The sequence below is a fragment of the Hesperophylax consimilis genome, chromosome 19 (genome assembly GCF_061612785.1).
Source record: "Hesperophylax consimilis isolate HC1 chromosome 19, BYU_Hcon_1.0, whole genome shotgun sequence".
Lineage (NCBI taxonomy): Eukaryota > Metazoa > Arthropoda > Insecta > Trichoptera > Limnephilidae > Hesperophylax > Hesperophylax consimilis.
This window is the reverse complement of record NC_142854.1, coordinates 15,992,920-16,006,660: the sequence shown is the minus strand read 5'-3', so window position 1 is coordinate 16,006,660 and position 13,741 is coordinate 15,992,920. Positions and strand designations below refer to the sequence as shown.

The following is a 13,741-nucleotide window of genomic DNA, read 5'->3' as shown; positions in this document are numbered from 1 at the left end:
ACCACGTTACCATATTTTTGGCAATAGGAAGGTTCGTTAGTGCTTTGAATAAACTACCAGTTTATCTTGTAAGTTGACCGGCGAAGAGCGCACATTTAAATAACCAGACCCTGCGCAGAAAAGTTAGCGGCACAGTCCCATTGTGGGACTTTTCTGCGCAGGATCTAAATGTTGGTTTTTAACCAAACCGCTTGGTAAACACATTTTTGAAAGTGTCTAACTAAACCTGAACTTTTGTTTACCCGATTTAGGATTTGAATGTAGTTAAGTTTTTTACGCAGCCAGCAACTTGCGCGCCATTGTAAAAAGGACTAGTAATTCGTAACAAGATTTTGTTTTGGAGGTCTAAATAGTGATTATTACAATACGAGTTGCATGTATACTGCCAGATTAATTTATTTACAAATCAAAGAAATGGACTGTTACGCCGCCTTCCCGCTCTGCGCAACTTGCCTTGTTACCCTTTCCTTGATTAACTGGTCTATCACTTTGAATGTCTATGAAGAAGACTATATTTTCAGGATACTTCAATTGTTACGCCCGCCTCTCGGATTGGGAAGAGCTTCTCCAACAACTGAACGACCACCTCTCCCCCTCGACCGACGAGGAAATGTCCACCGTTGGCAGCATCTGTCTCCCGTCCCGCTTCAACTACGACCTACTTTGGCAGACAGAGTGGAACAGAGATAATCTGCTTCGCTACGCATTTGCGGCCAACGTGCAGAGACTGGCGCAAGTGACGACAGTGCGAGGTTTTACCAAATTACCGAGGGACACGAAAGAGGGTCTGAAACATAGTATCGATGAGTTTAATAACTTCGTGGACTTGTGGATGGGTAATTTTCAATATCTTACTAGCAAATTGATATTTGACAGTCTTTCAAGAATGTAGAGGAGGTTTAAAGGAAAAATAATTTAACTTTATAAAATACTCTATGGTCCATGTGAATATTTTTCACATCAACATAAAAAAGTGTTCAGAAATTAGTGTTACTTTCTGAAATGAGATATTTTCTCATCATATTCTAAGGCACTTTAACCCCTGTTCGAAAGCCTCTACATTTTGCAATGTATATCTCAAGCTAACTGTCAAAATGCAGATCGCGCTGGAAATATTTTCGCATTACATTCGATTCCAGATAAATTTCCTGTTCTTGAACGTATTTCAAAATAAAATACTGTTTTTGAAAGCAGATGAAAGATTCTTTCATTAGTATTAAAAATCAACATATTAATTAAAAGTATTAAAATTTTGAAAGCAAACATAGATAAAGTTTTTAGAGTCACTTACCGATGGTTTTTATTATGTAAACTGTAATACAAAGTGTTATGTTTTCTCTTTCTAACACTGTTTAAATCATATATCTCACCGTAATACAAAATGAGATCGTATGACTTTTATGAGTCCGTGTCAGGCTGCGAGAAATATCTCCCAAAAAGATTCTACCGGTGTTTTGTCTGGGAGAAATATCTCCCAAAAAGATTCTACCGGTATTTCGTCTGGGAGAAATATCTCCCAAAAAGATTCTACCGGTGTTTCGTCTGGGAGAAATATCTCCCAAAAAGATTCTACCGGTGTTTCGTCTATGAGAAATATCTCACAAAATTGCTCTAAGGGTTAATTTTTTAACTTGTTTTGTTAACTTTTATTAGATATTAAATCAAAATAAAAAGCTACACGGAAGAATCCAGCCCTTTCAAACGTCGTATTCGGTAGGCGAGCTTATCTTCACATTTAAATGAACTAAAATTTATTCCAAAATTGGATGATACTCGGCATTACCATGCTAATGAAAATTTTTATTTCCATTTTATTAAGTTTCTAGAATTTGTTGACAGACAAATGTCAATATGGCCTACATTTGCATACCATTTTTAAAAGTGAAATAAGTCAAGTTACAACCGGGTAACAACTAACTAAGTACATTTGTTTCGTGACGCTGAATTGTTTAAACGCTTTTTCCGCTCGGCCAGGAGGCTAGGTTTCAAATTTTACTAGTTTGAATCTGCGCAGTGTTGCTTTGAGTTGAATCTAGCTGCCCGCGCCGGCGCCGTAGTGAAAACGTCATATAATGACAGTTAACAAAAACACCGTACCGATAAAAGAACCGAGATATAATTAGCTCAATCTTATACGAGTGCCTGTGAATTCCTCCACCATACGAGCGCTACCAAAAGAACCGTATCATCGAACGTCACAACCAACTCTTCCGTAAGTCACATTGGCGAATACCTATCTTTTTGGTTCAGCGAACAAAGCCTTAATTTACTTGCCTAGATTAACCATTATAATCTAACCCATGTGTCGATAGTCTACGTGAATATAGCACAACATTCATAATTCAGTGACTAGGTAAAAAGAGTACTCACTTAAATATAATCAATAATCTCTCATCTCCTCTCAATCCTAAGGCACCCCTGAGAAAAGTGGTTTCCTCCTCTCTGCGCTGGTGGTGGACCTGTCCCTCTGGAGGGCGGCCACGGGACAGCCGGAGACGGACATCTGCGACTCCTCGCTGCAAAGGATCCGAGAATTGTGGGCTGCGGAGACCAACACGGACCACACGGCCAGATCCGCCATTCTGGACAACTTACTCATGGTAAGAACTGGACAATTTAGAAAGATTCAAAAATTCAATTTTTGGCGATGCTCTTGTTGGACGTATGCTTGGTGTGTTTCCCGACTGTGCACCGGTGCCCAAGAAATCAATGACGCTAGCTCATCGGAGAATCTTCCATTGAAATACCGATAAAACAAGAACATCATTCCCACCCGAAGCCTGTGCTCAAAAGATTGCAATACGTTTGGTAAGAAATGAAAATCTATCAAGGAGGAGTTTAGGAGTTTCTGCGCAGAGTCAAGGTTTTTGCGATTTGTAAAGGTTTAGCAGTTGTGTACTTTTAAAGGATCTGCAAGCCTTGTACAAGTGTACATACATTATGCCCAGCTTCTGAGAAACTAACTTGATTTAATCTGGAACCCGTGCCTGAGATCTTAGTTACTTGGCGCCTGGTTACTTTGAGTTACACAAAGCATATCAATGGAAGGCATATTGGAAAGATTGCTTCCGTTGAAGTAGACCAGATTGTCATTTCGATCCCTTTTAGACGTAATCAGACGTAAGAGGAAACTGTCCATTCTCTGCTTCAAAGCCCTCCGAGCTGTAGGAGTTTGTGTACGCTTTGGGGGCTTGTCAAATAAAAAGCTGTCATAATGTCATCTGCGTAACAATGAATTGGTGCACACGATAAAATGTCAGTGTGCAACGAAAACAAAGTCGGAGACAGAACTGATCCCTGTGGGACACCAGCATTTATTGAATTTAAATATGCTACCAACAAATTTTAAAGAATAAAACCCGTGAAAAGATATTGCTGGAGACAAGTACAAATCTTGCAATGACAGTCCATAGGAAGTGCTGCTTTTGGAACAGCTTTTTTTATTTATTTTCAAAGCTTCTAAATTGTCCAGCCTATTGCCAAAACCATTTTCGTGATGAATATTAATGACATGTTATTGATAAATAAATTAGCAATATAGAAAATCACGTCATTTAATTGACACTTCTGTTTCAGGTGGCAGAATGCCGTCGCCTCCTGAGTACCCGCTCCGCCATGAGAGACGGTAGCCGCCAGTCCGGCGATAGCGCTATAAAGGACATCCATCACGCCATCGCCACTTGGCGTGTCTGCGTGCCACAATTGGAAGACGACACTCTGGCGTGGGATGTCCGGCTGGCTTGCAGGTGATCCCTTAACGAACCCTTTTATACTTATCGCCACCCGCTTATGTGACCCCCCTCTCAAAGATAATAAAACAAACGTTGATATGGTATCCAAGCGTGCAGACTGTCGCTGACCTACGATCAAACTGTATTGTTTATCATCATCTTTCAACTTATATTCTTTTCATATCTGCTGGGTCCAGCTTTTACACCAAAGGACGTGTCCCTCTACATGGTCCAGTGGTATGCACCTGCACATGGTGCAAACAGCTGTTAACTTGTTATACTTGCAGATCATCGTACGCAGCCCACCTGCAGCACGCCATCAAGACCCAGTTGAGGGACGAGGCAGAGAAGGAGCATATGATGAAATCCCTCTGCAGGGTCCAGCGGCAGGCGGAACTGCACCTGGTGCAAGCAGCCATTCACCAGAAGAACCTCGAGCTGTCCAGCAAATTCATTGACAAACATCTCCAGTAAGTTGATAAACTATGTTTTGGTGGCCTGTGCCTGACTCCTTGGTCTGTTCAAATTTAAACCATAATAATATCGACTATAATATACTTGTTATGTAAATAACATAGGTTTATTTTTCTTACTTGCAATTAGTAAGAACTTGTCAAATCTGTGAAATCGTTTTGATTCGTTTTGTCTATTGTTTTCACACTGGCAATAACGGGAAGTGACTAAAAATTGAAGAGGGCGTCACTTCCCGGCCGGACGAAGGCGAGTGTGCGGGTCCGGTGGGGGGGTCATTATTATTTTTGGGGGCCTGATGAACTGATCGAGACGTATTTCATGGATTTGTGCTTATTACCGAAATGTTCGGTTTTTGCTTCGAGTTTAGAAGTTTAATAATTTTTCACGCGAGTGGGGTTCGCCACGCGTGGAGTGGATGATGGGAATGTTTTCTGACATGCGCGGCCGGGGATGTAATCGGAGAATATCCGGGTGATTGGGTATTATTTCTGCCTCTGGACCGTAATCGCCGTGGGCATTTTGACTTGGAGCATTTATAAGTTCTTCCCTGCATCTTGGAAGGACAACTTACGGATTACCCGTGAATCCGGCACGTGGGTGATGCCACAGACGAAATCTACCTACATGGCTGGACAACAGGTCCGCCACACTTTGATGCAGCTTGTTCCTGATGCTACTGTCGCCGGCTTATTTCCTTTTATTATTTTTGCTTATTTTATTTTTCCTCGGGAGATATTTTCAATTTGTAAGGATATTTCAGGCGACTAATTATTGAATATAATAATTTAGAAAATATATTTGTGGCAAGGAATGATACCTATGTATTTTACAGTGAATAAATCCGTTTCTAGTTTCTCTTTATTATGTGTTCATAGGACTACAAAAAATACCAAAACTGTAAACTGTGTTATAAATGGAGAATGGTAGTTTTAGAGATTTTGGGTACCCCTAATGGCAATGGAAAGGTTAAGATAGATTCGACACAAATGGATTTGTGTGGCACCGTTTTTATTTTATTAACCAGCATAAAAATTTCTTTGGTGGAGTCAATTTTTTTTTTTTAGAATAGATAATATTTTAATAAATAAGTTAGAAATAGGTGAAAATATGGGTTTGGGGTCAAAAATAAATACATAGACGAAAAATTATTGTCAGTTATTTGCGTTTCTTGTATTTGACTTCACCAACGTTTTATTGATTGTTTCCAGGAATGCTGAGGACGAGGAGCAACTACCCTGGGGGCTGCAGGAGGCCAAGTTGATGAAACTGAGGGTTGACAATATAATGGATGTCAGTGAGACGGTGCCGGCGATCATGAAAGCCTGGGAATTTGGAGGTAAACTAATATTACAGTTAACCTTTCCCTTACTGTGCTAAAAATATCCACGCGTTCTCGTGCTGTGTAGTCAATACACATCTCTAAATAAGCGTTTTCATATTGGAAAAATATGAATATTCATAGCTAATCGCTTATGTTTATTATATTTTATTTCAAAAGTGATAATAATTATAATTTAATTGCTGAAAACATGAAAAAACCATCGGCAAATGCTAAAAAAAACGTGCGAGGGGTCCACTTCTAACGACGGTCCGCGACCAACTAATGGCCGGCTGGCACAACAGGCGCTGGACTGCACAGCTACGACCACAGCTATGTGGTCTAGGTATCAATGGTCTAAATCAAAATACAACTGCGGACGTGTGGATTTCTCATGTTCCCACATAGCGAACTAAAGCGGGACATCAATAGCGTGTCATTTCCTCGCACACTCTTCGCGTAGCAGTGTCTCACGGTTGATTGTATTGGTGTATTTGTTCCCGATTTTTAACAAAAATCTATGATTTTTAATTAAATTTTAAAACTACGTAAAATATTATTTTTTTATTCAGTGCACAAATGTATAATGGAGGAATACCTAAAATCTGAACCCAGAATTTATTATAATTATAGAGTTATTAAAAGCAATGTGTACTAAATACACACCACAGATGAGGAAAGGTTAAAATGTTTGAGGCATAACATCTAACGGCCGTTCTTACCAATCCTACTGATCAACTACTGAGCCGAAATTTTGGCTCAACACTGCTCAAACGCACAACTATGCTCTTTCCAACGGAAAAGTGACAACTGAGTGATCAACCAATTTAAGGAAGCCAAACTACTGGATTAAGCTTGCCTCAGTAAATGACTACTTATAAAAAGTGTCAACAGAGTGAAACATATTTGCGAGGCCAAGGCACGGTGACATTAAAGTCAAGCTAATACTTTATTTTTAACATATTTCATACGCTTAAATATTAAATATTGGTTTACGTATTACAGTACTTAAAAAAATATATGCATTAATAATAAATACAATAATTAATTCTTCAATTTTAATTTAGCATTGAAAGTTTTAACTTTGATGTCATTTTATTGTCTATGAAAGTGGGCATGGTAACTTAAGATAATCAACAGTAAAGATGTTTGGAAACAGGTGAATCGAACGTTACTGAATAAATCACTTGGCTGATCTGACCCTGAGATTGATCGTTCGAAATGTTGGGAACAACGGCCGTTAGTGTCCCTTTCTTTATATTGTTCATAACGCTTACACATCCGCATTTACACAGTTCGGGTGCAGTCGTAACCATTTGTTCCCAACTGTGCAAGCACCGCCATCTACGATTAACTCTCAAAACTCTTAATTGGATATAACTAAGATATCCCGATTTTTTCCCGTACTCTGGGAAAACCTTATGAGAGAGAGTTTTACTGCAATAATACAAAATCCAAATCCATTTTTTGCACTTTCAGAGGGGGTTCGAAACACTTGCCAAGGCGACGTCGAGGCCAGCGTCCTTCTGTTGGTGAACGCTTCCGAGATGGCGGACAAGCTGCGTTCGCACCTGCAAGACCGGGGCTGGGTGAACCCGGCCAACAAGGAACTAGTCAGCTTGGCGCTAAGGAAACTTTCTCGGGAGATGCCCAACTTCGCTGACTTGGCAGACAGTGGTGAGTTGGATTCCGTAACTAATATTTAATAGGTAATGCAAATAAAAACTCACACTCTGTTAAGAGGTGTATTAAGGGCATTGCGATTATTTAAATGGTTTTATGTGGCAATTTGGGAGGTGAACAAACATCTCAGTCCAGGATGCGCCTCTCCACCAGCTGCATGGCGTGCCAGATCGGGAGAGGCTGGTTTGGGGAGACCTTTGACCTCTCCAACTGATCTCTCGACCCATCGCCTTGCGCCGCAGCCGCAGGGATAGATCGTTTGTCCGTCACTCCTGGACACACTGATCCCTAGATTCCTATCCACCCCTCATACCTTTTCCCTTTCCAGAACTTCCTCTCCTTCCTATCCTTAAAATACCCTCCACACAGTATCCCCAAAGATGACATAGACCCTGAGGGAAATTATTTTCCTCAGGGTCCTCCTGTGCGGGGTTAAAATACCAAGATGGTTCCAAAGAATGCAGCTGACTGTAAAATACCAAGATGGTTCCAAAGAATGCAGCTGACTGTAAAATACCAAGATGGTTCCAAAGAATGCAGCTGACTGTAAAATACAAAGATGGATCCAAAGAATGCAGCTGACTGTAAATTGTACCGACTTATCAGATAATGTGTCCATATATTGATAAAAATAGTATATAAGTATAGTATAGTAATAGTGTAGTAGCGCCCTTGAGGTGATTTCTCACGAAAACGGCGCTATATAAATTAGCTAAATAGTAATATTATTATAATCTTCCGTAATTAGTTTCCCCAGAATAGCTCAGCGAAATGGTTTTTATGATTTTGCCGCTGTATCCATATGGATACGTCGGTGCAAGCGATGAAAAAAGCTCTATATATAACCAAAGTAAACGTTTTTCACATCAACATAAAACTTTATTCAGACATTAATGATATTTCCTAATTCTACATTATTTTCTAAGAAAATTTAATATTCAGAATTTATATTTTTTAACACTTAGCGAGATAATTGCATAAATTTTTTTTTTTTTAAATGTAGGATAACTTGCACGAATTATCAGATGTGAAATAAAAATGCGTAACGCACATGTTAACCATTTTGGGGGCACAGTTATTAACACATTCACGGACACACTGTCTTTTGATGTCGTTTTAGAGGAGATCTGAAATGACGCATCGTACATACTCGTCTTCTATCAGGAATGTGATTCGACACGATGGACTTGGAAGTCATGTTTTCTATTGCGGTAGTATGTAGCCTGTCCATTTGTGTCCAAAGACGATAATATTTATTACTGATTTTCACCGACTTCACAAAACACGTGTTCTGTGACAAAAGACATGTGAAAGCATGTGTTGTATCACGAACCTCTGTTTTCCAACATTTTCCGACAAGAAGGTGAGGAAGGAGATGGAGAGGAGGAAGGTGGGGAAGTACCTGGCTATTCAGATTTAGTCTCCAAACACGGCTTAAGCCATTTCAAGCAAAGTTTCAATTCTAATGGTAAACCAGGGCGATATTGACAGTATCTTCCATTCTGGACCGTGTCGCAAATATACTATATATTATTTTTAGTCAATAAATGGCAAGTGTCCGTCAATGTGTTAAAAATTTATATTTGTGTACTTATTTAACAGACTGTCCTATGTTTTAACATACATAATATATCTGTTTGAAATTCCTTAGCAAACAGAGTTCCCACATTGCAGCCTAGGTTGGTCGAATACAGTACGCACTTGCTGAACGAAGCCGTGAAACTAGCAGAAGCCCCAAGAGTGACAAAGGCGGCTGTCGTTTCTGACGAAACAATGTCCCAAGCCAAAGGAACTTATCAAGCGTCAAGTGTCAGCTCTCAAGTTGACATGGATATCTCGTACGAAGAATCGTCCGAGTCGGACTGCAAGCCGTTCTCTTCCAGAAAACACATGGATTTTGTGGGCGAGACTTACATGCAAATGGTTAGGTATTGCCGTAGAGTCAAAGCTGAGTATTCAAGTGGTGAGTTATTATGGGGTTATTTTTTTTATTCTATATTTATTAGTAGGACCCGTGAGCCGTGGCGGTTAGCTCTAAGGAGCGTTGGAATAACGCACTCCCAAAATTTCAGTCAATCTAAAAATAATAATTATCAACCGTCATATATAAATTCAACCGGCTCGAATTTCCGTTCTTTGCATCACGCTAAATCACGTGGTGCGAGCGAATTCCATATCACTCATCGAGAATCGTCACCCGAGAACACCAATTATCTATATGCGCAGAGCGTGGTTGCTGACCATAGTATTGAAATTTCACCGAAACGTGAACGGCCCCCCGATGCCTCTTAAACTCTGCAATGAGATGGCGCCACTTTAGTTTCCAGCTCTCATACCGATCACTCTAGCAGGTCAGTATAAGCTTCAAAATTACTATTTGCTAGTGCCCTTCACTGCTGAAGGTTTACCTGACCTGACGTAGGGATAGACTGGCAATATTTTTAGCACACCACCTATTTTAGCGAGTACAAGCCACGACTGCCCGTGAGAAAGAAATGAATACTCTTCACGATAGCTGAGTTTTAAAACCATCCACGAATAAGTCTTAAAGAAAGTTGTCTATTTTTAACAAGCTGCAGCCATAGAGAGAGAGACAGAGGGTCGGTATTTCAGTTTTTTTAAGCTCGGCTAGAGAGATATATACACTTTCGTCAAGTTACTATCTGATAGCAATCCTTACAACTTTCTGAGTATACAGAAAAACCGGCCTTTAACCGTATTCTGTAAAAAATATTCAGCCAATCAAATAAATTAAATAGAATACACATTTTTTGTGGGAGACGAGTTTTTTCTTTTTTGGAGATTATCGCTTATTTCGCAATTGTGTCTTAATTTTTATTAAAAAAATGTCAATACGTAAGAAATTGAGAGCTTTATTTTAAAATTAGCTTTAGTTAATGTTCCCGGCTGTCTTCTTCTTCTTTTGTATGGTGGGGGGGTCAGAGGGGGACAACTAGGTCTGCGAGCCAGTCTAGAGCCTCAGGCGTCGCCATGTGGACCTCATAAATCCCGCCGGGGAATGAATGGAGCGGGCATTCGTTGACCACATGTTCGGTGGTCTCCACTGCACCACAATCACACATCGCCGACTCTTTAAGGCTCCATCTGTGCATCATGTGGGCACAGCGGCTATGGGAGCACCTTAACCTATTGATGGCGGACCAGGTTTTGCTAGGCGATGAGAACCCAGGCTGTCTCTCGGTGGGGTCCTGTATGAGATGGGCATTTCCCACGTTGGCCGTTTGCCACTCAAGTTTCCACCTATCTTCTGGGGTGAGAGGTAATCAGAGGTAATCACGGCTATGCCTGGGTTTTACGCAGAGTTTTTCGAAATCAGATGTAGGCAGATCACAGATAATCAGATGCATTTTCCTCTTATTTTGAACTAGCTGACATGTAACCGGCGTTACTGGGGGTTATGCTTAGAAGCTAGACATATACCATCGAGGACTTTTTTGTAGACCTTTTAAAGATATATAATTCCGTGGTACATTATTTTGATGTACCTCACCAGGTTTAGCCAGCGTTAATAGCAATGTAAGCACCCGAAAATATTTTTTTTACGACATTACAAAACATCTACTTTTTTCTATTTTCTATAAATATAATATGCGTGTATTATATATATAAACCTTTCGGAAGAAATTCTCTTAACGATAGTGAAAACCCTATCAAAATCCATTGCGTAGTTTAGAAGAACTAAGCGCAAAAACAGACAGTCAATATATTTTATTTTTTTACGCCTATTAAGACTTTTACATACATATATAATAATATTTAAGAAATTATACTCATAAATAGTGCATGAAATTACTGATTAAAACACAAATATATTAAAAAAAAATATTTAGAATTTGATCCACACAGTATGTAGGTACAAAATATAAATATAAAAAATCCAAAATAATTTTTTTCTTTCAGCCGACAAAATACTGTTAACGTGCAAAATACTGTAATACTGTCAATTTAAATAGCTTTATCAAAATATTCCCCTACTTGATGAAAAAAACTTCAATAAGGTATGCTTATATAATGAAATTGATGTACTAAATATATCAACAACATCGGAGTATTTGTTTCCTAGCTGTTGAATCCGTCGCATAGGAGTGTGATATTGGGACATTGATATAGAATTGTTACAATAATATGGTATAATATAATATAAACAAACAATATTATATAAAATATAATGAAATGACAAAATATTCTTGAATTTTATTATATTTTTCAGCTAAATAAGCCATTTGAATCTTTCTTGTAAATAAATATTTGTACAGTACTATGGACTTTTTGAAAATTATGACATTTGACATGGAATTTACGATGAGCTTTTTCATAGATAAAAAATCAATGTTTGCAAGTGACGTAACGACATGTCAGAATAATATTAAGATGAATTATTTACTTGCCAAGTGAATATAATTTATTTTAGTATGCTTGGAGCATTTTTTAAGGTTCAAAATACCACAAAATCGAGACAAGTTCAGTTCCTAGCAAATCCGCTACAGATTTACTGGCGTTCCAAGTGTTAATTTACTATAATGTGTTTTTAGAGAATTCGTGCTTGGATTTGTCGAGCTACATAATAAAGGGAGTTCTGCAGGCCATGAAGTGCGGGCACCAGGAGGCCAGGAAACTATTTCCCGTCTTACTCCTAGAGCTGGAGCAACTGCCTCCTGATAGTCCTACAATTGAACTCTTCAAAACTGAGGTAAACCCCGATATCTACCAATTAGTGTATGTCTTATTGCCAGCTGGCAATTTCTTCCAACTAACCCACTTATGGGGATAACAATGTAGCTTTTACGCATTGTGTGAATGTCATGAATAAAAAAATAAATATTTTTTGAGTTTGGCAATTAAATGTAAAATTTTATTGTGCTAAAGATGTTTTTGGAATTTCTTTAGAATTGCTTTAATTATGTTTATTTGTAATTTATAAAATGCGGACCAAATATCTGATACAATCTGCAGATGACTCCGTGCTTATTATAGAAAAACCGTTTGAAAGAAATAGATATGCCAGAGAATATACATTAAATAATAGAAATGAGAGATAATACATATAACATACTATATACGAGAGAATATACATATAGCATACTATATACGAGAGAATATAGTAGATATGAGAGAATAACATACAGTAGAACCTCGTTAATTCGAAATCCACGGGACATTAAAAATCAAATTTCGAATTAACGAATTTCAACGTAATTTGAAATTCAACAAAAAAATAAAAAGACGCCGAAAATCGAGTTCCTCGGCAGCCCCTTCAAATTCGGTTAGTATCTTTGGAGTATAACATACTATACAGGGTGTATCGGCACGTACCCGACAAACTTTAACCAGCTATTCCTTAGCACATTTGGAGTAAAAAATGTTATGGGCACTTTGTTGTCCGGTAACATTTTTTTTGATAAAAAATTTACCATTCATATTTTCACCACATGTCACCACTGTTTTATCCTTTGTCACAGTTTGAAAACCCATCTGGCAATATTTTATTTGAGTTTCGTTGAATAATATATGTACGTACCTTCATTGGCGCGCTTTTACAATCACAACGAAATGGCATGGCACCATTTGTCTCATTTTTAACTATTATTATTTAGTGTGTATGAAAGAGCGAACACGCTTTTTGACACACTTGCTAATAACAGCTGTTGAACACGAGAAACAATGCCAATGACAGTGACGGAGTGTGGATTTTTTTATAATTTTTTGTTTTTAATTGAAAAAAAATGTTACCGGATAACAAAGTGCCCATAACATTTTTAACTCCAAATGTGCTAAGGAAAAGCTGGTTAAAGTTTGTCGGGTACGTGCCGATACAACCTGTATATGAGAGAATATACAAGTAACATACTATGTACGAGAGAATATGTATTCTATAATAGATATGAGAGAATATATATATAACATACTGTATAAGAGAGAAATATACTATTCCTGTATCCATCCTTGTTCTTAATAGGAATGTTCGATTTCAACACCTTAGAAGCATACCGAAAAATATTTAAAGGCAAATATTTTCAACTAAACTTAATCCACTTATATTAAAAGAGTTTCACTTGAAGTGTCTAACAAGTATACTCGTGGGAGATCCCATGGACGTTTTTATACATCGAAAGCGAGGACTTCTGCCTATCAGAACAAATCAGCGCCAATCAACACATCAACTCAACTACTTGACGATTCTGCATTGACTATCGACATTTTTAATGTCACTTAGCAGTTCAGTAACTATCTTTTGACGTTTGTCACAAAATAGTAAAGTCGCCAGCCAATCACCCTTTATACTTACATGTAGCTCAAATTTGTAATCTTCTACGTAATATATAGGTGCATAACCGTTTTATGGAGAACACTAATAAATAAATATGCGGTAAAAATACAGATAGGAGAATATGGCATAAAAGGGTTCTGACTATTGTCGAGCTGTGACCAAACTCCACGGATTATCAAAGCGGCGCCACTGTCAATGAAAGTATTTGGTGTGCAGGAAGAAACAAATGCCTTTGTGCGTAGATGC

At 38.4% G+C, this 13,741-nt stretch overlaps 1 protein-coding gene across 1 annotated transcript in view; it reads left to right on the top strand.

The window, feature by feature from the left end:
* LOC149414896 (DNA-dependent protein kinase catalytic subunit-like) overlaps positions 1-13,741 on the top strand; it is a 124,894-nt gene that overhangs the window by 86,832 nt on the left and 24,321 nt on the right. Inside the window, exons 37-44 of the mRNA XM_089643484.1 lie at positions 522-836; positions 2,413-2,600; positions 3,577-3,746; positions 4,019-4,201; positions 5,414-5,541; positions 7,003-7,200; positions 8,858-9,169; positions 11,760-11,917. Coding sequence (XP_089499610.1) covers positions 522-836; positions 2,413-2,600; positions 3,577-3,746; positions 4,019-4,201; positions 5,414-5,541; positions 7,003-7,200; positions 8,858-9,169; positions 11,760-11,917 — 1,652 coding nt within the window. The remainder of the gene's footprint in view (positions 1-521; positions 837-2,412; positions 2,601-3,576; positions 3,747-4,018; positions 4,202-5,413; positions 5,542-7,002; positions 7,201-8,857; positions 9,170-11,759; positions 11,918-13,741) is intronic.